The sequence below is a fragment of the Manis pentadactyla genome, chromosome 10, assembly GCF_030020395.1.
Source record: "Manis pentadactyla isolate mManPen7 chromosome 10, mManPen7.hap1, whole genome shotgun sequence".
Lineage (NCBI taxonomy): Eukaryota > Metazoa > Chordata > Mammalia > Pholidota > Manidae > Manis > Manis pentadactyla.
In genome coordinates, this window is record NC_080028.1 from 57,126,138 (window position 1) to 57,152,370 (window position 26,233).

The 26,233-nt window shown below is 41.1% G+C and overlaps 1 protein-coding gene across 6 annotated transcripts in view; it reads left to right on the forward strand.

Annotated features, from left to right (window-relative positions):
• Positions 1 to 26,233, forward strand: part of TBC1D30 (TBC1 domain family member 30) — an 87,584-nt gene that overhangs the window by 19,892 nt on the left and 41,459 nt on the right. For 4 of the 6 annotated variants that reach the window (XR_008992067.1, XM_036894938.2, XM_036894939.2 and 1 more), the window contains 3 exons: positions 21,562 to 21,623; positions 22,157 to 22,222; positions 24,009 to 24,134. Coding sequence is in view for 5 of the 6 variants with exons in the window: in XM_036894938.2 (XP_036750833.2) it covers positions 21,562 to 21,623; positions 22,157 to 22,222; positions 24,009 to 24,134 (254 nt within the window). In the remaining variant the exon portion in view is untranslated. Of the gene's footprint in view, positions 1 to 18,054; positions 18,999 to 21,561; positions 21,624 to 22,156; positions 22,223 to 24,008; positions 24,135 to 26,233 lie in introns of those variants that run through there. The other 2 variants (XM_036894942.2, XM_036894941.2) reach the window with 2 other exon arrangements.

The window sequence follows — 26,233 nt, forward strand, 5'->3', positions numbered from 1 at the left end:
GCCTTCTATAGAGGAGTCCCCACTTTATCTGCGGGGGATATGTTCATGGATACCTGAAAGTCCAGATAATACCAAACCCATATATACTATTTTTATTTTTTCCTATACAAACCTACCTCTGATAAAGTTTAATTTATAAATTGGGCAGAGTAAGAGATTAACAAGAATAATAAAACAGAAACAATTGTAACAATATACTGTAATAAAAGTTATGTGAACATGGTCTCTCTCCAAAAATATAGTATTGTCCTGTATTCACCCTTTTTGTGATGATGTGAGATGATAAGATGCCTATGTGATGAGATGAAATGAGGTGAGTGATATAGGCATTGTGATGTAGAGTTAGCTTATTATTGGCTTTCTGAGAATATGTCAGGAGGGTCATGTGCTTCTGAACCATGGTTGACCACAGGTGGATAAGGGGGAGCTGCTGTATTGTCAGGGCATGAATTCTAGTTTTGCCACTTACTAGGTGCACAAACACATACAAGTTCTTTACCACCCCTGTACTTCAGTTTTCTCATCAGTAAAAAGGGGATGACAATACCCACTTCTTAGGGTTATTATGAGAATTAAGTGAGTTAAAGTATATAAAATGCTTAGAATTGTTTCTGGCTGTAGTAACTGGTGTTATTATTATTCCTTCTTGTGGGGAGGTTTACAGGCTGCCTTTTCCACCATGTTCAGATACTTGGTTTTTAAGGCAAGTGTGAAGTTTGCTGGGACTCACATTTAAATAATGGATGGGATGGGATTATTTGAGGAGGAGATATTGAATAACAATAATTAGGGATTTTATCATTTTTTAACCCTTTGGGAAAAGATGGCTTACTCTTCTCCAGTAACACATAGGGAAGTTGCTCCTCTCTTATATGTTTCAGTTAAGATGATGATATGTAAGATGTTTTGGGGACACATATTATATTTGCAAATAGGCAACTGCCTGTGTGTACAGAGGCCAACAGAGGCAAAGGTGGGCCACCAAAATCCTTCTTGAAACATTTTAAAGAAGAGCTAGGATTAGAAGAATGAGATAAATGTGCCATGTGGACAAGGGGAGGAGGGGTGGGGAGACGATCCAGGCAGAGATAATGATGCAGAGACTGTGAGAGTATCTGGGAGACTGAGTAACCTAGCATTCCTGGATATAAATTGTAGCTGGAAGGAAGTGGCAGAAGTTGAGGCTGGAGTTTATGTTGTGTCCTGCGACACCATCACTGAGCACAAGAGCAATGTGATTGGATTTTCACGTTCCGAAGGTCGCTTTGGCAGCAGCGAGGAGGACAGGTTGGAGAGGGTGAGTGGACATGAGGAATACCAGTAGGAGGCTGGTGCAGCAGACCGGTGGGATTGATGGGCTCCAAGGGAGGAACCTCGGGAATTGAGAATAGGTGATGAGAAATTGAGCAGGGAGATTGAGTAGGACTGGGAGAGTAGTACGGGAAGAGGAGGAATCTGGGTGGACTCGAGGGTCTGGGTAAAGTGTGGGAGGCATTGGTACGTGCTTACAGCTGAGATCCCATGCGGGAGCCACACAGGACTGCAAAGGAAGAATGTGGAGCGGCCAGAGAAGGAGAGAACCCTGGGACAGAGGGGAGAGTGTCAAACAAGCTGTTGGGGTACAGAGGCAGAGTTTCAAGGAGATGCAGTTTTAGCTTCTATAGAACAGTTCTCAGACCTATTATAAAGCACATGCAACTGCACATGTGAGTGCTATAGAGAAGTCAAATGGGAAAGGATTGAGAAGGGCATCAGCTTTTTGCGTTTTTAAAATGATGTGAGTGGAGTTTCTGTTTTAGTCTTGTGATGTAGACAGAAGCTATGTTACACTTGGTTTATACAGCAAGGGTGTTACAGTCTTTCCAAAGTTTTTTGGTGATGAGATGGGATGGAATGAGGATGAACTTTGTTCTGCCTCCCTTGTATAGAGCCTTTTCTGTCCCCTCTCCTCCATTGGTTAGAATTGATTAAACTTCTCTTCCTCTGAACCCCACCATTCCTATTCTTATTTCTAGTAGAGCACCAATAATATTTCATTATATTTGTTTCTTTTTGTATTGTGGTATTTATTTCTCTCACCCCACTATTAGACACGGATCTGGGAGAGGGCTACATCATTCATCCTTTTATTCAGCATCTGCTGCAATGCCTGCCATGACAGTGGGGCTCATTGAATGTTGGATGGGTATAGCTGGGTGGATGGATGGATAAATGATGAAGTTGGATCCGAGTTACTGTGTGTGTACGTGTCTGCACGTGTGAGGCAGTGACTTGGTGATGAAAGAGTGACAGGCAGAGTAGGCTTGGAACTTGTGAACAACAGTACACATTCGGAATCATCACTTTGATAAATGGGAAGGGGATGATTAGGAAGGAGCTGTATCAGGATTGCTGAGATTAGAATGTTAGTAAAAGTGCAGGGAATTTGTGAAGTTATAACATTGTAGAATTATAGAGCTACAGGGAACCTCAGAATTAATCAAGTGTAACTGCTTATTGAACATAGTGTATGTGAACTGCCTTCCTACATAGACTGAAAGAAATTGACTGTTTGACAAATACACATTTATTAATTGGTAGTGTTACTACAGTTCTATCTCTATATGAGGATGGAGTAGAGAAAACTAGGTTATATCACTCTAGATAGAAAGTCCATAATATTGTTTGAAAATCTACGAATCAGGCAACAGGAGAATAGCAAAGACAGGCAGTTCAGCTGTGTTGTCTTTATGGAGTATCTCCTTAAGAGCCCTGTAAAAGTTTGCCTACCTAGTTCGAAATATGCCTCTGACCCTTTCTCCCTCCTCAAGCTGCAGGAGGGTTTTTCCTACCTGCTTCTTGGCATTTTTGTCATGATTTTTTTACTTTCAGTGGATTGTATACCACTGAACTATAATGTAACATCATTTTTTTTTCTGGAAAGGGCATGCACAAGTAGATTCTTTTCTGTGTGGAAAAGAATAGACGATGTTAGGAAAGAATAGTTTCTAATGAATGCCCATTAGCTGATGCCTAGCCTATCAAACAGAGCTCTTTTTTGGTTTTGTCCAATGCCTTCACAACACCATTTTCAAGAACAGTTTCTACTAAAGGAACATCTAAGTTTTCCATTTGGTCTGTGATCTCTCCCATGAGGTTTCTGACATGTGTGAAAGTTGCTGTAGGTGGGTGCCTCAGTGTCTGTGTCTGAATCTTCCAGCTGAAGGTGTAGATCTCAGAAAGCGTCTCTCTCTCACATCTTGCTGCTACTTCCCAGGATGGTCAGTAGAGGGCAGGCTTGCTCCTTTCCCTCATCTGGGACCTGGACTCCTGTCTGTCTCTGGTATCCTGCAGTTTTCTGATTGGTTGGATCACAGTTTTTAGAATCACTAATGGAATGTAATTAAAACCAGTGGAAAGGAGGCACGAAAATCACTTTCTTGTTTTCTCCACACATTTTGACTCTTTTGGGTCAGGTCTCTTGCAACCCATGTTGGCGGCCCTCTCTGAACTTTTTCTTCCTTAATTTTCCCTGTATCACCCACATTCAGCTCTCGTAACGTGGGGAGGTTGGTGGTCTTCAGGTGTTGGATTATGATTCTTAACAGAACATTTAAGAGACTTCTCATGTTTGGCTCCCACATCAAGGTCCACAATACTCCAGCACTCCTACAAAAAGATAAGGAATTCATGGAGTTAAACAGTCTGTATGCCTCCATACTTATAGATTTTTGTTCTTGGAAAGATGTGGTAATAATAATCTCCCTTTTAGAGGAGGAGCTAAATTCAAGAACAGTATTGACTGTGAGTTCAGGAGTCTTGGATTCTGTTTCTGATAACACTGGTTCTTCTGCAAATTATCCTGCTTGTTTTTGTTTACCTGTTTATAAACACTATTCTTCTCAGGGACTAACTGGTGACCTCTTCACGGTGTCTCATTAAGAAAATGTTTCCTCCTTCAAAGTTTTAGTCACTGTATTTGGGTGAGGGGAGGATCCACCACACATAAGAAAACATAACATGTTTCCTTGGGGAATGACCACTTTGCTCTGCCATCCCAGCCTGACCATTTTTTATTGCAATTTTATCGCTATACAAGTGAAAGTTGAAAAATGAGTAGAATGTGTCTCTATTATAGTCATTGCTAACGATCAACCACACTTGCAGGGGGTGCGTTGAAATGTAAAATTTGTTGCACCTGTGTGGACCAGCCAGCTTCAGTATCCAGGGGTATACGTGTCCTCTATGTGGATCGCTGGGACCAGGCTCTCTTAGACTTTCCCTTTAAGTTAATGCTCTTTGCACTTAAATTTCAGTCTGTATTTTACTTGAAACCATATCCAGAATGTGTGTCAGTGCTGTGAATATAATTAGAGAATGTGAGCCTCAGAGTGATTAAATGACCTGAGTTTTCCCAGTAAATCAAGCTAATTCTCCTTTCAATTTATAGAACAATGTAATTTGAGATCTTTGGGGATCAGTTTAGCCCAATGTGCTCACTTTACATATGAGGAAGTTGAAGGTTCAGAAGGTCAAATGAGACGTTTACAACTACCTCAGACCTATTAGAGTGGCTGCTATAAAAAAAAAAAAAAATGTTGGCAAGACTGTGGAAAAAATAGAAAAAAAACCCATGTGTCCTGTTGGTGGGAAAGTAAAATGGTGCAGCTGCTATGGAAAATGGTAAGACAGTTCCTCAAAAAATTAAAAATAGAATTACCATGACCTAGCAATTTTCTTCTGGATATATAACCAAAAGAATTGAATGCATACTTATATGAGGATGCAAGTTCTTGAAGAGTTATTTGTTCACCCATGGTCATAGAAACATTATTCATAAGAGCCAAAAGGTGGAAGCAACTCAAGTGTCCATTGACAGAAGAATAGGTAAACAAAATGTGGTATGTACATACAGTGAAATATTATTCAATCTTAAAAAGGAAGGAAATTCTGATGCGTGGACAGACTTTGAGGACATTATGCTAAGTGAAACAAGCCAGTCACAAAAAAGGCAAATACAGTATGATTCCACTTATGTGAGGTAGTAGTAGTCAGAATTACGAAGTAGAAGGATGGTTGCCAGGGGCTGGGAGATGGAGGAATAGGGAGTCATTGTGTAATGTGTACAGAGTTTTAGTTTGGGAAGATGAAGACTCCTGGAGATGGTGCACAGCAGTGTGAATGCACATAACACTACTGAACTATACACTTAAAAATGGTTACTCTGGTAAATTTATGTGTATTTTCACACATACACACATGCAGATGCTTGTGGCCACCTGAGTAGTGGATGCTGCATTTCTTCTCAACTCCCTATTCTGTGCTGTCCTAATATGCCATTCATGACATTTTTTCATCCAGAAAATTACTCATGGGGCAAAAGCTAAAACATCCTTGCCCAACTGGTTTATCATCCAGAAAAATAATTTTCATCATTCATGTGTAGATGCTGTTTGACCGCCCACCTTCCTGTCTTCTTCACATCACTCATTCCCATTCTGTGCTCCAGGCAGGATGAGTTAGTGCTTAAAGCCCACCATACTCTCCCTTGCCACATGCTATTTCTCCTGCCAGGACTGTTTCCTTCACTACCGTTATATGGTGACTTCTGTTTTTAGGATCCAGCTGAGGCATCATCTCTTCTGGAAAGCACTTTGGCCACACAGTCTGAGTTAGGTGCCTCCTGTCTTCAAGGGTCGCCGTGGCCACATGGAATTGTACTCTTCTCCCAGCCTGTACCGCACACTGCGCTGTATCTCACCACTCTTGATATTCCTCATGTCTAACACATTTCATGCACAGGGTAGGTGCTCAAAGATGTTTGACAAATGATAGCCTGTACCTCTGGAGATGCGATTATGAAAGAGGTGTAGTCAGAACTGCCCGACACCAGCTGCTGATTTGTAACTCTGTTTTTAAGGCATCTCTCATTTTTTTATTGTGGTAAAATACACATATCATGAACTGTGCCATCTTGACCATTTTTAAGTACAGCTCAGTGGTACTGAGTACAGCCATCACCGTCCTCCACGTCTAGGTCTCTTCTCATCTTGCAAAGCTGAAACCTGGCACCCGTTGAAAAATAGCTCCCAATTTCTCCCTCTCCCTAGTGCCCACCAACCCCCACTCATTGTTTGTCCTTTTGTGACCAACTTATTTCACTTAACAAAATGTCTTCAAGTTTCATCTGTATGGTAGCATATGTCAGACTGTCCTTCGTTTTAAAGGCTGAGCAATACTCCACTGTACGTATATATCACATTTTGTTTGTGTGTCTGTTTGTGGACACTTGGCTTGCTTCCACTCCTTCGCTACTGTGAATAATGTTGCTGTGGACATGGAGTTCCACTGATTTTTTAAACATGGCAAGCCTGTCCACAAACCTGTGTTTTTGCCACAAAAACACACCTTTAGTACCTTGAATACTTAAGCCCCCATCCTGAACCATTTTTCTCTGCTTTCTGCTCTGTTCCTGTCTCCCCAGCTTTGATCTTATGACTCATTTTCCCTCACTTAAAACTGCTTCTGTGGCTTCCCCTTGCATCTGTGACTCACACCCACCTTGTTTGTGGTTTCAGATCAGTAATGCTATAGGTTCAGGCTGAGTAATGCTGTAAGTCCAGTGTCGAGACTTGCTTCTGTACCTCTTGGAGTTTGGGATCTCTTGATAGGATGTTCTCCCTTCCCTCCTCCTTCACTTTCTCCTCCCCCCCAGGCTTTATCCTCCACTCTTCCAGCTTCTCCCACCAAGAGAGGAGGATTCTCTGTCGGTAGTTCTCCCAGGCTCAGTTCAGCATGAAGCACCCCTTCCTTACCCTTCGCCTCTACTGCTTCCCCTCCCCCATCTCCCATGATCGCAAAGCCCTGGAGAAATGACAGGTGACCTCCTGTACTAGAAACAACCAATAGCAAAATACAACCCCTGCTCTGGATAGCTGGGCAGGGGGCAGCCTGTTTCACGTCCGTTCTGATTTGGCCATCCTACCTCCCCCTTGTCATGTGCTCCCTGGTCCTGCAGCACCATCCTGTCTCCTGCTTCCTTCTCTGTAAACCCGTGCCTCCTCTGTCATTCCCCAGAGTACCATGGGCATGAGGCTGATTGTGAGCAACACACTTACCTGAAGGTGTCAGGGCAATGGAGGAAAGCTATGGCATGGCAGGAAACAGGAAACGGCTGCCTACCGAATGGAGCCTTAGACAATATTGTTCTTAAATATTCTTTGCACTTCATCCCCTGAGAATTTCTCTCTGACAGTCATCTCTGGTAGGTGCTAGTAATCTACTCTGGAGCTCACTTGTCCTTATTGTCAGGAAGCCAGAAGGCTTAGGAGCTAGAAGGTAAGCCCGCATCACTCACCCGATTTGTCCCTCTTGGGAGAGTTGGCCACAGTTATGTTTGCTGCCTCTCGCATCCCTCTGTGCAGCCCCAGCTCACCTGGAGGGGGTCAGGCAGGAAGGTGGAAGCATCCTAAACATTTCTCTTTGACTAAAGTTCATTCTGAATCAAACTGTGCACCACATTTTGTAATGTAAAGGTTGGATGTACGGCCAGGGAGCATCTGAAGTGTTGACTCACTGCATCAAAGCTTCAGCATCAGTAAGTGGTTCATCAGACCTTTCTACTATGTGTGATATTGTGCAAGAGTTTTCAAAATGTTTTTTAAAAGTCTGGGCACATCTCAGATGTTGTCCTAACTGTGAGACACAGTGATTGTGACAGGTGCTGCCTGCACACGAGGGAGCAAAACAATGGCCCAGACATTATTCAAGACCCCTTAGGCCCTGAGTCTGCATCATTTAATGTTTCCTCTCTGTGGAGAGGGTCTTTGGTTTATTGCTGTCTCAGCTAGTTAACCAGCTTCCTGTTTCCTATTTCAAATTCAGCAAATTATCTTTAGAGCCAAATGCTGTCTGCAGTTTCTTGAACTTGAAGGTGGCCCACATTTTTCCTGGATGGCTTGGAGTGGTCTGGGTCAGAAAGGCAAGCCCCACGAGGCCTCCACAGCCCAGCTCTCTGTGGGCCCTCATTAACTCCTGTGTGCCCCACCACATGCCATGTCAGACAGCTGGTTTTCTCTAATCCTTGCCCAAGTAAGCGGCTCATTTGCTTGGGCACCATGGGGTTTTTTTGGTTAGCTGCCAGTGCTAAGCTGACCTTATTGAAGCAACTTCTTTGTTATCTCTGCCAGGACTTAGCTTTAGTACATAAATAATACAGGGAGAGTTTGAGGAAATGAGGGGCATTTTATTCACTTGGTAACATAAATGGGACTGTGAACAAGTCTCCTTTCACAACTTCCAACATGCTTTTGAGCCTGCTCACATGCGAACTACCTGGTTATATTTTCCTGGCTTTGTGGTTAGTGCGGCTTGAGAGTGAGACAGACCTCGGTTCAAATTCCAACTCCACTTCTTATGCGTTGTGTGACCTGTAGAAAGTTAAACTCTTGGCTGGTTGGTTGGCCATTCCTTCTTTCCTTCCTTAGAGAATAAGAAAAAAGTCAGAAATGTACCAGAAAAAAAACATAGTGCTTTTTTATACTCCCACCACCCAGAATCAAGTATTTGTTTATTTTCTTTTAGTATTTTTTTCTTTGTTTAGTAAGAAATTATCCCCAAAATATATGCCTACACTCTTCTTTTACTCTGCATTTCTTGGGAAGTAATATCTACTTTGTTGAATTAAAATGGATAAGATAATTACAGCACCTAGCTTGGTGCCGGATTGATAGAAGACAGCTGGTATATGGCAGTTATTAGTTGCTGTTCTCTTCTAACAATCCTTGCATCTCCTCTAGGAAATACAGTTCTGGTAAAGTGACAAACTTATAAAAGTGATTTTTTTGACAAGCTATTTCTCCTCTGGGATGTATTTGCTACTCCCAACTCAAGGAATTGGTGTTAATACATGTAGGAATGTAGAATACATCATAAAAATTACTAATGTTGCAGATAATCAAAATGTATTGAAAGACCAGAACTTTGCTAACAGATGATAGGCTACATTTGGGAAACCCTTTAAAATAAATGGTTGGACCAAATTTTAGAAAATTGTATGCATTATTTAAAAAGCTATAGTATTAAAGGAATAGAGGGATTGAGAAGAAAATTGGTTACTTAAACTCTGTTATGAAGATTGATTTCCTGTTTGCTATGACCTCACAAAACAAGTGGCTGTTGGGCAATTAATGCTAGGGCTTTATTAATTTATGAAGAGCAGGGAAGGATTAGCTTGTCGGCATTGAAGTGAATTCTTTCCAAATAGCATGTTTAAAAAAATCAAGACCATGAGAAATGTGAGCAATTTGTCAATTTAAATGAATGCTCCTTTTTTATGGACTTCCTAGACTTGTTTTGCACTGTAATCTCTATGCCAAAATGTGTGGTAACATAATTAAAGCTCCAAGAAGTTAGTCACTTGGTGGCATCATTTGTAATCTATGGCAGTGTTGATGTTTTAAATGTCTTTAGGTTTACAGTGTAACAAGTTTAAAAAGTCTTTCCTTTAAAAAATAGTCTTAAGTGCCTTTTATACCATATAATAACAATATAGTATGTCATGTTCATATAGAGCTTCTGTGGGCCACATAGTGTGGTAAATGCTTTACTTGTATCATTCAATCCTTAGAATAACCCTGTGATGTAGGTACTATAATTGTCCCATTTTATGGCTGAGCAAACTGAGACAATTAACTTACTCAAGTTATATAGTGACTAAGTGGTAGAGCCAGGCAATTGGTTTCAGAGTCTGTGCTTATTAGCTACCATTCTATGCTGAATGCCATTATCAAAAGCATCTCTCACCTGATAAGTGGACAAATATGTGATATGTGAGCATCACATATTTTGGAGACTTGTCAGGAGACCAAGAATAGTGTTTGCAGATATTTTTGCACATTGCACAGTTATTATTCAAAATAACTTCATAAATACATCTGCCCATTTCTCTTGTAGTTGAATAAAAGCTCTTTTTTTTTAAAGAGTAAGAAGGTATACCTCTCTTCTTGACATGATGAATTTATGATGTTATTTATTTTTAATGTGCATGTACTGAGTGTCAAACGTGTTCAGAGCTCCATGCTAGCTGCAGGCAGGGGAGGGAAGAGATACAACAATGAATAAGACTTAGTGTCTGAGCTCAAAGGAGTTTATGATCTATTGAGAGGAAAAGGTCTAACTATAAATAATTCAAAGGCATGGATGAGTCACATGTGGGAGTGGGAGAAGTGTGGCATATGGAAACCAGATATTAAGGCAGGTTACTATTTTAAACACTTTTTATTGACATATAATTGACATATAACATTATGTTAGTTTTAGGTATATACCATAAGGCTTTGATATGTGCATATATTGTGAAATGATTACCACAATATGCAGGTATCATTTTTAGATGTTCAATCCAGGATCCCAGTCTCATAGTAGTTGTGTGTCACAGAGGCAATTAAAAAAACATTTACTGAGTGCTGATGGTGCTTCGGGCCTGTGCTAGAAAATTACTTTGAATTTTCCCAAAATACACTGTGGCACTTAATTTTCAAGTATCAGGAAGATTTAAAATTTAAAGAAACCTTTTTTTAGTCATAACCTATTCCCTCCCTAGCTGGCATATCTGATTGATACTGGCATTAGGCCAGACTGACATACTGCCAAGTGACACTCTATGGTAAGCTGGGACTAAAGATAGTGGTAATTAAAGGTGCCAATGCTGCTATATTAAGTGCATGAGCGTAATAGGTCACACTTATGTGGCTTCTAGAGGAGCAGGAACACGTAGAAAGTGTACTTACTAAAAGCTGTCTGCTTCCTTAGGAGTTTTTCTCTATTACCAAAACTTCAAATTGACTTTTTTTTTCATTTAAATATCATTGATATACAATCTTATGATGGTTTCACATAACACAGAGGTTTCAACATTCACCCATATTATCAGGTTCTTACCCCCTCCATTGTGGTCACTATCAGTGTTGTAAGATGTTATAGAGTCATTACTCGTCTTTGCCGTGCTGTACTGCCTTCCCTGTGACTTACCTATATTGTGTGTGCTAATCATAATGCCCCTTAATCCTCTCCTCCCTCCCCAGCCACCCTCCCCCACCACTCCCCTTTGGTAACCACTAGTCCCTTCTCAGAGTCTGTGAGTCTGCTGCTATTTTGTTCCTTCAGTTTTGTTTTGTTTTTATACTCCACAAATGAGGGAAATCATTTGGTATTTGTCTTTCTCCACTTGGCTTATTTCACTGAGCATAATACCTCTAGCTCCATCCATGTTGTTGCAAGTGGTAGGATTTGTTTTCTTCTTATGACTGAATAATAGTCCATTGTGTATCTTCTTTATCCATTTATCTACTGATGGACACTTAGGTTGCTTCCATTTCTTGGTTATTGTAAAATGTGCTGCGATAAACATAAGGGTGCATCTGTCTTTTTGAAACTGGGCTCCTGCATTCTTAGGGTAAATTTCTAGGAGTGGAATTCCTGGGTTAAATGGTATTTCTACTTTCAGTTTTTTGAGGAACCTCCATACTGCTTTCCACAATGGTTGAACTAGCTTACATTCCTACCAGCAGTGTAGGAGGGTTCCCCTTCAGATTGACTTTTAAAAATGAACATGTATATGACCATTTCCAGGAATATCCTGGTGGATTCCTGTGTCTTTATGAAGGTAAACATAAAAGTGAATGTAAATTGCTAGTTATGCTACCCTTTAAAACGCTGAGTCTATACTGAGTAACCTATCATAAAATTCTTCTTACCCTGAAGTATCTGTCACCCCCATAATTCAAGAGATACACATTTCCCTTTAATGTAGTTCCTAATGCCTTTCAAATACCTGTCCTGGACTCTTAACACAATGAGAATAATGATCTAAAGATAATACAAGATTCTGAATAAATACATAAAAATTTAATTTGCAGTATTCTGAAGTCAAGAAATTATAATAATACATTTAAAAAGTATTCTTAATGAGGATCGAAGCTAAAAGGATTTTTTTGCTTAAACTTCAGTTTACCTGAAAATATAACAACCTAAAATATATTCTCCAAGCACTGTAGTTGGTCAGTGTTTAAGATGGATTGTGGAATTCTTATAGAGTAATAGACTCTGACTATTAAATTGATCTCAGAGAATCATAATGTTGGAAGCTATTTTACTGGTATTGATAGTTGAACTTCACTGCATTTAAAAGGTTCTTTCACACACTCCAGACTGCTGGGTTTGTAGGCTTTGCCTGAGTACTCCAAAGGACTGGAACTTTCGGATCTAAGTTTTGTTACAGTTCGAGCATTCTTAAATTTTGCTGATATCTGCCTCTCTGTTACTCCCACTTAGCAGTTCTGATTCAATCCTTTGGAGTAAACATGAAACCAACCTCAGTGTTGCTGCCCAGTGAGTGAGGGTTCCAGGATGAGAAAGCAAAGAGGAGCATCTGCTGAGGACCTCCGTCGGGAGTTCTGGCCAGTCAGCCTTTGCCTGTGAGTCAGGTCGTGGGTCCTCTGCTGGGCAGGCCTCTGGGCAGCCTGCTAACAGGACTATTTTAACCTTTGTCTTGTAACAACAAACTTCAAGAAAAGGACACCCAGATGTAAGTGAATAGAGTGCCTGCTTTGAGCCACTACCAGCTAGACTCTTGACTTTGGTTATGCCATTTAATTCTCACAAAACTCAAAGAAGTATTGTTAATTCTAAATGAGGAAACTGAAGCCCAGGGACATAGAGTTAGTACGGCGGGCTTTGGGATTCTCGCCTTCAGAGCCAGCCCTGCTCTGGCTCCCCACACTGCCTCCCAGAGGGCCTTATGGGGGCACAGTGACCGTGTGCCTCCATTCGCCTCCCCATCAGTCCACACCTTCTACATCTTCTGAGTGAACTCAGCTGGGAGATGGAAGGCTCCCAGGCCAGCTGAGCCAACATTAATGTCAATTCTCTCTCTCCTTCCTTCTCTCTCCTCACCATCAAAATTAAGCATATTCTTTTCAAGGGCATTGCCCTTCTCTTTTCTAGGAACATATATTTCTAAGCCACACTGATCTGTATCAATAGGGATGAGAAACCCTCTCCTTTTACATCCCTTCACTAGGTCAAAAGAATCTTAGAATGGCTTGGTGTAAAAGGTTGGGACATCAAAGCTAAACAGTTAATCATGACCAGGTTAAACAGTGATTTCACCTTCAAAAGTGATGGGTCTGACTCTTCCAGTTCCACTGTTAATGTGAAAGTGAAGAGCTGAATATTACAATTACAAGAAGAGCACAGATAAGCTTTGTCCTTGGCCTGTTTTCACGTGAAATTTAATAGTTCAATAAAATAAAGCTCTGGGAAAACATTGGGCTATACAGTACTTAGGAGGAGAAAAAGAGAATGGTATGCCTCTGGGAGCTTGCTTAGTGTTTTGAATGAACCTTTCACTGTCCTATCACTGCCCACTTTCTCTCTCCCTCAGTGAATTACTCTATCAGCTAAGTTTTTAATTAAAAAATTTCTGGTCTATAAATAAAACTGGTTTTTCTGAAAATACTTCATCCAGAATATTGGAATGTGTTTGGGGGATGTAAGGAGTGGTTTTGTTTTTGAGAATATCTGAGTAAAAGGAATGATCCTGAGAAAGCATAAGGAGGGAGTATTTGGAGGTAGAAGGCAGTGCTGGGTGAGACTCGGTATTGGGATTGCAAAGCTTCTCTGTTCCATGCTTGATGGAGTCCTTTCTCTGAAATAAAACACAAAAGCCACACCTGATAGTCTTCAAGGATGCCTGTATTTAAATAGAGAAATAGGTTTTTATAACAAAGGGGAGGAAATCATACAAAAAGAAAACCAAATGTCTCATGTACATAATGTGGATGCATCAGGTAATTGTAAGGTTTTTTTTTATTCCTGCCCCCGTGTCTTCTTCATGAAGGGAAATTGGTTCTGATGCTCATCTCCATGAGCTGATAGCATGGGGGCTCCATCCTGGACAATGAAGGAACCATTTATTTATTTATTTATTCTTAGGTTCTTTTATTTTTTTAAATTTTTTATTAAGGTATTATTGATATACACTCTTATGAAGGTTTCACATTAAAAAAACAATGTGGTTACTACATTTACCCATATTATCAAGTCCCCACCCATACCCCCGTGCAGTCACTGTCCACAGATTCATTGTTTGCCTTCTCTGTGCTACACTGTTTTCCCCGTGATCCCCCACACCATGTGTACTAAATATAATACCCCTCAATCCCCTTCTCCCTTCCTCCCCACCCACCCTCACGCACCCTCCCCTTTGGTAACCACTAGTCCCTTCTTGGAGTCTGTGAGTCTGCTGCTATTTTGTTAGGAACCACTTATTAAGGCCCTACTTTTAGGTGCATCTGAGGAGAGTGCTATACTTAAGATGTTGGCCACATTAGTGTCCCTCTCGAAGATGTACTACTTTTGCTATTCAGGAGTTGAGCAATGGACCTTAAAAAATTGTGGGGAAAGCAGAGAGGAGATTAGTGTTTTTTCTGCCACCAGACCCCCACCCTTTTTGTTAATATGAGTGCAAATATGTGCCCATCTCCTGCCCAAGTGGGGGACAGCACTTGGCCTGGCATCTGCCAGATTGCCTCTGACCCTGTGACTTGTGTGCTTGGGGACTGCCTGGGAACTCCTTCGCGTGAGGGTGAGTTCCAGGCCCGCTGGCTGGCCCAGAGCAGGCAGCTTCCTGTGGTTATTTTCTCTCCTCACAGCAGGCGTCTGGGGCTTCTTGGTGATTCTCACCACTACTTCTGTTTAGTCCCTGAAGATAATCACGTAGGCCCTTTTTATTTTAAGATTTTACTGTTAGACAAAAAATAGTAGCATGTTGAAAATCACAGAAGTCCCAGTTCCTTCTGTTGGGCTTTTCCTTCTGTATTCTTCCCATTTCTCCCATTAGAGGGATAGTTTGCTCTTAAGGAAGCCTGAGTCCCAGAATGTAGGCCTGCAGATGCTGGGATAGCCAAATGAACCCTACTTCCTTGTGTCCACCTGCAAACTTGCATCTCTGGGGTGCTGCTTAGCCATTATATTCTCAGATGCTTGGGGTGCTTCCTCAGATGCTTGTTTTCTTTAGCAATCCAAGTTACAGATTCTCATCCAACGTGATGTTTTCACTGAGGCTTCCTTTCCCCCAAATTGTAACTGCTCTGGGCCATGTCAAGATAACTGGCATGATGTTACCTTGATGTGCGTAAACATGGATTAACTGATATTATCTAATCAGTAAAGATCACTCAGTAAAGAGTGATGGTATTTGGCTGTGGCTGGAAATCTCACCAGCTAGATTCTCAACCAAAGTCCATGGCATTGTTTCCTCTGCAAGTTGACTGCAGATAACATCTGCTTTTAGAAAACAATATTCCAGACATGAATAAGAAACTGTGAGTCATACAATAAATATAATACTAGGCTAGTGCCATGGCTGCTTTTAGAACATTGTATTTTAGTGTTTAATTATCTGTTTGCTATAAAAGTTGGCAGTCTTGGATTTTCCCTCCAATGTAAACAAAATATAATTTAATTCCTTTGCTACCTGTTGCTACCTCTTTAATTTTTTTTTTTCTGATTTCAACTTGGGTAGTTTAGAATGGGAGGTTTTTAAGGAAACATTTGTTTTCCTTGTAATAAATCTGAGGTGACATGTAATTTTTATCTTGAAAGTAAACAAAGCCCTGGCGCTTAATTGTAAGGAAGAATTGCAGAAAGAGAGACCATTTTATAAGTCATGGCATATCTGGGTACACTGGCAATCTAGGGTCTCCACTTTAGCTTTGCCAGCCCAGAAATATGATTTCTTCAGCTCACTGAGAGTTGAGTGAACTCAGGGGTGTTGGCAGCTATTAGCTGGTCAGTACATTCTCTCCTCTGCAGAAAGTCTCTATGGGAAACGAAATGATAATCAGAAGTTTGGTTGGTGCACATGGAGTCAGAGCCAAAGAGAGTGGGAGTGGGTGGTCTGAGTGGCATAGACCAGCTAGCCCTGGGAGGTGGATGCCCTCCTCTCCACTCCAGAGGCAACGTGCGACAGAGCCTATGGCTCCTCCTTTTGGCTGGTGAGGCCGTCTTTCCTGCTGGTCCACTGCTAAAAACAGCGTGAATAGTCTCTCTTGTTAAAAGAGAACATAAAACCCAATAAGGTTTGTGCTGATGTGAACTCTGGAAGATGAGACTGTGCACATAGACATCAGTGTTTTCTCCTGGATTTTCTCTTTCCGTCTATTTGTCTTCCTTTGATTCTGGGTGTTCACCATTGTCACCCTCAGGAGCCTGTGGTGCCTTCTAAAAAAATTGGCCAGAGCCAAGCATCAGGCCTCTGTTACTGTTCTCAGCATAGCTGAGATAGTCCAAAACAGTCAGAGGACATTTTCTTAGAATTAAAAGAAAGCTAAAGGAAAACAAATGTGCTGAAAATTCTAAAAGTGTCAGGCTGATGGATAGATTTCTATACCTGAGCTTTGTGTAAAATACTGGGAAATATGAGCCAGGTCATCACAAAGGTTAAACAATGATTTCATCTTCTAAAGTGATGAGGCAGAGCACCACCTTTTCAGTATCCCCCCCACCCCAAGTCAGGCAGGCGTAACTGAGTAGTTTACAGACCCTTAGCAGCTGAGATGCCTTTTGCAGATGACTAATCTCATTTGAACAGATTCTTTCATGTTTAGAGCTGTATCATTTCTGATATTGTCCTCAGATTGTACCTTCACAAAGCCCAGAATGTACTAAGTGTGCCAGAGTCATAAGAATAACTATTTTTTTAATCTTTCAGAATATCATAAGGAATGCATTTTATAAAAAATTCAGTACTTTTCAATCAATACCAACCATTGTTTTTGATGCTCAAATTGTTCTATCTTTGGCCAATAGTAGCCTGTTGATGTGGCTCTCATGTCCTTTTGACATGACCCGATTAGTCATGGAGTGCTTCCTTTCTTCCTGAGCTCATCAGAATGTTTCAGGCCGGTCTTGTATTTTCTCTGGCCCAGATTTTCTCTGGAATTTCTCTTGAATATTTGAATAAGAAATGACTTATTTCTCTGGAATAAGTCACACCTCAAAGGAGCCCTGGTTTCTTTTAGGGGGAATGGTTTTTAGAGACCACTACCTTGGTGCTGAGGGTATTCATTGCTGCTGGATTGTCCTTGGTTCTAAACCTATTTAGTGGCTTCATACGTATTTTTTGAAAAGAAAAAAGATGAGTTCATACTGGTATTTCCAATTTAAACATACTATTGTTGGATTTTTAAAAAGCTTAGTACCTTTGTACACTTGTATTTTTTTTTTATTTTGGTATCATTAATCTACAATTACATGAAGAACATGATGTTTACTAGGCTCCCCCTTCACCAAATCCCCCCCACAAACCCCATTACAGTCACTGTCCATCAGTGTAGTAAGATGCTGCAGAATCCCTACTCGTCTTCTCTGTGTACACTTGTATTTTTTGTTACAACAAAAACATCTTTGTTCCTTTTGACCTTAACATGATTATCTGCTTTATTCTGTAATGTACATAAGAATTTAAAAAATAACACCGATATTTTAATAACAATAATGCTACTGAATAAAATTTATGATCTCTTTGAAGCTCTATTTGCCCATGGAATATATTATATATCACCAGTGATATATAGTCATAATACTGTACTCTAAAACAACTTATCTTTTTCTGTGTTTTTATGCCATCAACAGCACACTCAGTTTGGTCTATTTGTTTCTTTCATTTTCAATTTTTAGGATTTTCTTTTAATTCAATTTACTTAGTATTATTAATATAACATGTTATTCCAGAGTTAAAACTATGTAAGGCACATCCAGAGAAGTCTTAGTTTTCCATTCCTCTCTCCTCCACACTGTTCCCTCCCACATAAATACTTTTCAGTTTTTGGTTTATCCTTGTAGTGTTCCTTTTCTAAATATTCCATTGGTGAATGTTGTAGCTTAAGAATACCTTTTTTTCTTAACTGTAACGATAGTTAATAGTTCTGAACTACTGAAGTGTCTGGCTGGAGAGAGGAGGAGGCACTTTTTTTTTTTTAACTGCTTTTAGATGGGAACTATTCTTTTTCCTTGAGTCCATTCTTCTAGGAGAAACAACAAGAGAAACAAATTATTGTTTTTAACATGCTTCCCATGCCTCTCTAAGCTTCCAGGGAAGACTTTAACACAATTTGGTGTGAAACTTGTGCTTCACTATGCCAGTTTGGCCGCCGCGCTTCCAGGTCGGTGCTGTGGACTGAGACTGTCCCTTCCCACGCTACCCAGATGAGGCGGGCACTTGCTTCTTGCTGGTGTTCTGCACCTGAAACTTGCCCCCATTGGTGCTCCTTCCAGCCTCTCGCAAATCTTGGGAGAAGCACGGAAATCTCTGTTGCTTCTGGTCTCCAGGCGCAGTTGCTCGCCCACCCGCCCGATCTAGGGCTCCCCGGCTCCGCGGCGCAACGCTCCCCGGGCGTAGGGGTCGGGAGCGGGCCTGGCGCTGGGGAGCGAGGGCCGCCCCGCCTGCGCACGGTGGTGCCGGGATTGGGGGCGGGAGCGCCGCCTCCGTCTCCGCGCTCGCTGGCTCCCGCCCTCCTCCCCGCCCCAGGCCCGCCTTCCCTCCCCGAGCCCTCGCATGCCTCAGCCGGGCAGGCTCCGCACTGCAGATCCCCGCCGGCCGCCTCGCGCTCTGCGGATCTCTCGGTGCCGCTTAGGTCCACTCAACCTCCGAGCGCCAGTTGCGCTCTCGCTGCTCCCGAGGGACCCTGTACTAAGCCGCCTCACCAAACCCCGCGCGTGCAGTCACTGCGCCAGTGGGTAGAGGGAATCCAGGGGGACTGTGGCTGCACCGGAGCCCGGGCGCTCTCGGATGCGGCAGGACAAGCTGACCGGCTCCCTCAGGCGCGGAGGGAGATGTCCGAAGCGGCAGGGTGGCGGCGGCAGCGGCGGCGTAGGCACCATCCTGAGCAACGTACTCAAGAAGCGCAGCTGTATTTCCCGGACCGCGCCCCGGCTGCTCTGCACCTTGGAGCCGGGTGAGGACCGGGGACTACAGTTGGGGCACTGGAAAGTAGCGCGGCGTCCCCGGAGCTTGGTGTCTCTGACTCTGCTGGACTCTGCCCGGTGCAGGGTGCCGCGGCTCGGCGTCGGCAGGGCTGGGTTGGCCTGGGAGGGAAGAGCGGACCAAGGCCCGGGCGGGGGCAGCGGCCTCCCAAGGCGCGGAGGACCGGCTGCTCCGGCCTGCTGCCCGCGGGCCCTCACCCCACAGCCCGTGCGTGGTCCAGCTCTGCTTGTGCCTGGAGCTGCTGGCAAGCCGCGCGCTCGGCCTTCTCCGCATGGTGGGGAAGTGCTGGCGGGTGCCGGGCTATCAAAGGCTACGCAACCAATTGTGCTGCGGACTCCGAAGAAGCCAGACCCTGAGAGGAGTGTGAGAAACGGAGAAAGGCACAGGTTTGATGCTTGAGGTTGGGAGGAAAGGCAGCACCAGCGAAGGAAAAATTGGGTTCCTGCAGCTTGAGTGCCGGGGTCAGCTCGCCTGGACCTTCTAATTTATGTGCCTCCTCGGGGAGCTGGCAGGAACACTCCTGCAAGTACAAATCTTTTCTTATAGGCAAAGTCTAGATGGGCGCCTGGCCGTGTTAGGCTAGGCCCTTTTCTGCTGTTAGTGCTTGTTTACACATCGCTGCGTCTCCCGGCTGTATAACTCCGCGTCTGCTCCACCAGGCGGCATCCCTCCCGGGGTTTTACGAGCTCGGCCCTGGCGCGGGCGCCTGGCACAGAGCTTTCTGGTAAGGGGCAGCCACAGAGGCAGCCGGCTGTACTCGCACCCTTGCATAGCTCTCACCTGTCTTCGGAGTGGCACCAGCTGGGTTCCAGGCGAGTTCGTCCCCTCCCCCCCCCCCCCCCCCCGCATTCCCCGCCTCCTAGTGCCTTCGGGGACCTGCTATCCTGAGGCTGCGGAGGAAAATCTGCCAAGACAGAGCCCCAAGGGGTAGAACGCTTCGCTGCCTTTCTGAACCTCGTGGTTTCTTTGTTTTTCTCCCCAAGGAAGTGTCTAGTTGCAGAGACTGTAGTGTTTGTTCACCATCTTCCTTTATCCTTAAAAACAAAACAAAAAAACCTTCCTATGTTAAAAGTATTTTATTTTCCTGAATCCGGAAAAGCCATGATTATCAGATGAAACATAAACCTTCTCCCCTCCCTCATTCAGTTAGATGAAAGAGGTGGCAGTGACCTGATTTCAGCTTTTTACATGCAGGTGGTGAGTGATCAATTCCTTTTCAGTCTTGTGACTCATTTTTGATCATGAGAAAATAGTTGTGGTTTAGACTAAACCCAGCCAGGTGTCAGCGCTGGAAGGCAATCAGCATAATGCCCAGCAGGTGCCCTGGAAAAGTCGAGGGAGCTTATTCGGTCATACATACAGGGAATCCGGGACTTTTAGGTCGGTTAATAACAGCGTAGGACCAAATTTCCTGGTCTTTGTTACAATTAAGCAAACGTCACGACTATACGCTCCTCCATTCAGCACCCAGAGTCTGGACAGCAACCTCGCTAGGAGTCTGTTTTATCGCGTTAAATCCTGCGCGCCATCTGGAGGCGCTCTTGTGGCCATTGTTCCCATTGCTCTGTACTGCAGCAGGTCTTCATTTAAACCATCGCAGACAGATGAAAATTTGACTATATACCTTCGGAGAAGAAAATTCAATTTATCTAGGCAAAGTATGATTTCAGCCCTAAAGCTTTAAAAAGAAGTATCAGGGCATTGATTGAACGCCTGGGATTGCACAGCTTGACTTTAGAAATGTAGGACCCAACTCATGTGTTCATAGTACCCTTCCAGGAGGGGCATCTGCATGAGTCAGAGAAGGTTTTCTAAAGTTGTGGATGATTTGGAATTAGAGTTCAGTTATATTTTTAGCGTGTAGTGTACAGTTAAACATACAAACTTTTATTTTCAATGAATAAATAATAAAGATATCATGACAGAATTAAAAAATAGATGAAAATGTCCAAATAGGATTGCTAAAATGGATTATTTTGTAAGTGGGAAGGCAGTGACATTATTTTTGTAACTTTTGATATTCTGAAGTTTTCTTAATAGACTTGCTCCACCAGGCCAGTGTCCTAGAAAACAAATTTTTTAAGTGAGAATTCTCTTCCAAAGTTTCATAAATTTTTATACCATGATAGATGACTTATAGTTAGTAAATCATCACAATAATCTGCTGAGTTAGATGTTATTATCCTCATTTTAAAGATAAAAAAATGAGACTGAGATAGGTAAAACACTTTGTTCCACTGTAGGAACTGAAGTTGAATGGAGGTCTGTAGGACTCAAAGCTTGTGGTGTCATTTTTTTTTGTTTTTATTTTTGCAGTACACCAGACAGCTGTGGAAACTACCATCCTGTGTGATAAGCTCCAGCTTATTGCCATAGGATTTTTCTTTTAACAATATTGGCTGAAACTTAATAAAAATAAATGCTTAAAAATTTTATGATGATTCAGTAGGGTCAGATTAATCAAAATTAATCAATTTTGATATAACTTGTTATTTTATCCCCAAATAACAGTTATCTATGTATTTTTCTTTTAGGAGTTGATACAAAGTTGAAGTTCACTCTTGAGCCATCTTTAGGTCAGAATGGTTTTCAGCAGGTAACTTTTTTTTTTTGGTTTTGAAAATATTCTTATTTTGAGGTATCTACAGGGTATGCTGAAATATATTCTTAAAGTGGGAAAATTAGCATATACTTTGATATGCATAATAAGACAAATGAGTTTTTAAAAATTATACATAAAATAACTTACTAAGCTACAAGTGGCCTGGGTTTATACTTCTAGTGAAAAATTTTGTACTCTCTGTTAATGGAACAAGCGTGAAAAAATTAAGAAAACCAAACATCTGGTATTCTGAATCCAAAATACATATTTTTGTTTCTGAACCAGAGCTTTCCTAACCATTGTGTGTACTGCAAATGGGTCATAGGTGTGTTAAGGGTATGTAAGGAGGGGGTCTTGGGGCAGTTATAGCCCTCAGAGCAGTCATATCTAGCTGGAAGAAGCTCTATTTACCCTAGTGTGCTGTACAAATTTTTCATTTTCTGTGGATGTCAAGATGGAAAAAGGTTTAAAAGTGTTTATCCAGGTAAACAGTATCACTTTGCTAATATTTCTTCTTTGTTCCCTAGTGGTATGATGCTCTCAAGGCCGTTGCCAGACTATCAACAGGAATACCAAAGGAATGGAGAAGAAAGGCAAGGACAATTTGTAGGGCTGAAATACAGAAGGCAATCACTCTGTCCCTCTTTAAAGTGTCTTGAAAGTCAAAAAGTATATTCTAGATTTAGTAATTTGAAACCTGTTTCTCTTCATTATTTATTCATTCAATAAGTATTTATTGATTATTCTGTGCCAGGCACTGTGGAAACAGCAGCGGAACAAAACACAGACCAAAGTTTTTGTCCTCATGGAGGACAATGAATGCAGCATAAAGTATGTCAGATGTTGCTAAGTGCTGTGCATAAAAATAAAGCAGAGAAAGAAATGGGAGTGTGGGGGCATGGGGATAAGGGGGTGGAATTTTAAACAGCGAGGTGATATTTGAATAAGGCCCTGAAGGAAGTGAACAGTTGGCCACATGCAGCTAGCTGGGGGAAGAGTATGCCAAAGAGAGGAAATGCCCTCAGGTGAGGGCACCTCAGGAGTATGTATGCAAACAAAAGCAAGTGGCCAGGTGGTTAAGGCACAGTGAACAAAGGGAAAAGCAATTGAAGAGAGAGTTGTAAAGATAATGTGATGAGGTAAGGGGATGACAAATTCTATAGAACCTTATAAGCCATAATAATACTTTTGCCCAGTGAGAGATGGGAGGCATTGGGAAATGTTGAACATGGGAGTAACATGCTACAATTTACGATGACCGCTCTCATTACAAACTTGAGGATAGGAAATATTCTTGAGAATATGCAGAAGCAGGAAGACCAGTAGAAAACTTGAAATAATTCAGACAAGATATGGATCAGAGTTTTGGTCCATATCAAAAGATGGAGAGATGGGGTCAGATTCTAGATGTATTTTGAAGGCGAGTTGACCTGAATTCCTATTGTATTGAATATAAGGTATAAGAGGTATGTCAATGATGACTTCAAGATTTTAACCTGAGCTTCTGGAAGGGTAGAGTTACTTTTTACTCAGCTGAGAGGAGCAGATGTGTGTGTTTGTATGAATGTATGTGTAGTTGAGGTGGTGGTCAGTTAGATGATTGGTTTTGGATTAATTAAGGTTGAGATGCCAATTGGGCATTTGGACGTATCCTGATGCTTAGGAGAGAAATCTGGCTGAAGATATTAATCAGTGTTATTCCTGCTCACTATGTTCAAATGCCAAAACTCAAAATGCTCTTGTAGTATATTAATTTACAAACCTAGTCTTAATACTTTTAAAATTTGAACATTGGGGGTTCCTTGAAATATGCATTAAAATGGCATTATAAAATACATCTTCAGAAACAGCTTTAAAGATAAGGTAATCAAAGAAGTAAAAATATCCACTGGCTCTTTTGAAAAAATAATTACTTATAGGAGTGCATCTTTCAGTTTTTGTGTGTGTGTGAGAGAGTGATTTAAAGGCAGAGGCCATTCTATGGTGAAAAAAGACCATTAAATGACCAGGTGGCTGTTGCCCAAGCGTAGAGAATAAGTCAGAGCCAAGCAAAACATGCTCACAAGATAATATAGCTAATCCAGTGAACTGAAATATAATTTGAAAAAATTTAAAATTTTCTTAACTCTCTCTCTACTGGCTGGATCATTGCTTGGTACATAGTAGGAACTCAATAAAATTAATTGAAAGAATTAATGAAAAGCCCTAATTGGTGCAATTCAGTACAGCAAGCATTTCAGTAAAAAGTAGATTTCTACGTGTGGGCTACACCTGGTCTAGAATCAGTTCCCATTTTCTTGTTGGATGCAATAACTTTTTAAATAATGAAAGATAAAATTATGTATTTTACTTTAGCATTCTTTATCTGTTAAATTTTAGGTTTGGTTGACTTTGGCAGATCATTATTTGCACAGTATAGCCATTGACTGGGACAAAACCATGCGTTTCACTTTCAATGAAAGGAGTAATCCTGATGATGACTCAATGGGAATTCAGATCGTCAAGGTAATGCCCTGAACTTGGCCTATTGTCCTAATTTAGAAGGAAGATTCTAAGAGCCACATGTTTCCTGGACAGAGACTCAAACCTCACAGTCTGAATGTCTGTACATTTTCTGCTTCATCATTTCATTAGATAACAGCCTTTAAAAAAAAATTAAAGTATCATTGATATGCAATCTTATGTTGGTTGCAAACGTACAACACAGTGGTTCAACAGTTACCCATGTTATTAAATCCTCACCCCCTCTAATGCAGTTACTATCTATCAACGTAGTAAGATGTTACAGAATCATTAACTGTATTCTCCGTGTTGTATTACTGTACCCATGACCAGCTTATATTGTGATTGTGAATTATTGTGCCCTTCTATTCCCTTTCTCCTCCTCTGGCACCCATTCCAGCCCCTCCTCTTTGTAACCATGTCCCTTCTTGGTGTCAATGAGTCTACTGCTATTTTATTCCTTCTGTTTTGCTGTGTAGATAACAGTTTTTTAGTAGGGAATTTTGACTATGTCTTATTTTCATAAATTAAGTTATTGCCAGTAATTAGAAAATGTTTCCATTCATATTCAATTTTTTTATGTTGCTCACATGATAGAAGGGTGAAATTACTTTTTTTTCCTTTAGCATATGTCAGTGCTGTTAACCGGACTTTTACATAAAAGTCACTGATTGAGAAATTTAAAGTGATGTTATTTCATATTCGAATAATGGGCACTTATTAGGGTCTTTGGTAATTTCTCAGCTGTCAATTTATTAAGATAGTTTTGACTGATGGGTCTACTTAAACCAGAAGATCAAGGGTTCAGCCAGCTGTGGAGTCAGCTCTGGTTTGTCTACCAGGATTATTAACAGTTCATTACAGCCTGGTACCAAAAACTGATTTGATTTGCTCTCCCTACTCTTCTCTTACATAAGCCTCTAGCACATTGTTTTTATTTTATATGAGTACATTACAGTGTAATGCTGAGCTGGGGCTTTAAAAAAGTTTTTTCATTTAAAGTTTGACCACCAGGAAATGGTTAATGTTTTGGCAGACTGGAAGATACTTTTTCATGAGGAAGTACTAACTAAAAGGAGCTACTTTGTGATATAACTTGGTTTGTTTTAGACAAATGCTAAAAAAAAATAATGCAGTATTATTTTATATGCTTGAAAATCCTTTGTACTATATACATTTTAGCTCTTTATTTGGAATTTTGCTATGTTTCTCAGAGAAGAAATCTATATTTGAAATTGTTTCTGTTTAAATTGTGCATTAAGGCAATGCACATTTTACAACATGTTATTAAGAAGATCTTTCATTTTTCTCACTAGCAGGAATGCTACGTCAGTAAAGTGACTTCAGCTCCTGAAAGTCATAGTCTCTGTTTAGTTATTCAATTATAGACATTGTCCTTATTAAATATTTCTGTCCTTTCTGTCCTTTCTACCCAAATTTATAAAATAATTTGGATAGAATGATTTTTCTGTCTTGGGTAAAATGATTTCTCTGTCTCTGCAGTACAGATTGCATTTTTTGCTATTTTGATTTTGCTTCTTAGTAATATTTAGTTTTGGTAGCTATATATGTCTTTTTATAGAAAGGAATAATGTTAGCCTTTATCATGCATGTATGAAATGACTGTTGTTTTATCTGAGACATATTATTAAAACTGTAAATTCATATGTAATTATAATGTAAGTGTAATTTCTGAGTTATTTTTTGTGTTAATTCCAGAAACACTATAAGTAGAAAATTCACCTGGGTGAAGTTGCCCTTGAAAATATCTGTTGGTCAACTACATGAAATTTATTGAGTCAACTCAATAAAAACTGCAAAAAAGGCTTTTAGCATATTAGAAAATATTAGGAAAAAAATTGTTTTGGCCTGTGTATATAAGGTGAATGTACATTTTTTAAAGTATCATTGATATACAATCCTTACAAGGTTTAACACAAACAACGTGAAACACTGGTTTCAACATTCACCCATATTATCAAGTCCTCAGCCCCTCTCTTGGAGTCACTATCAGTGTAGTAAAATGCTATAGAGTCATTACTTGTCTTCTCCATGCTGTATAGGTGCATATACATTTTTAAAAAGTAACATTCATGTTGAAA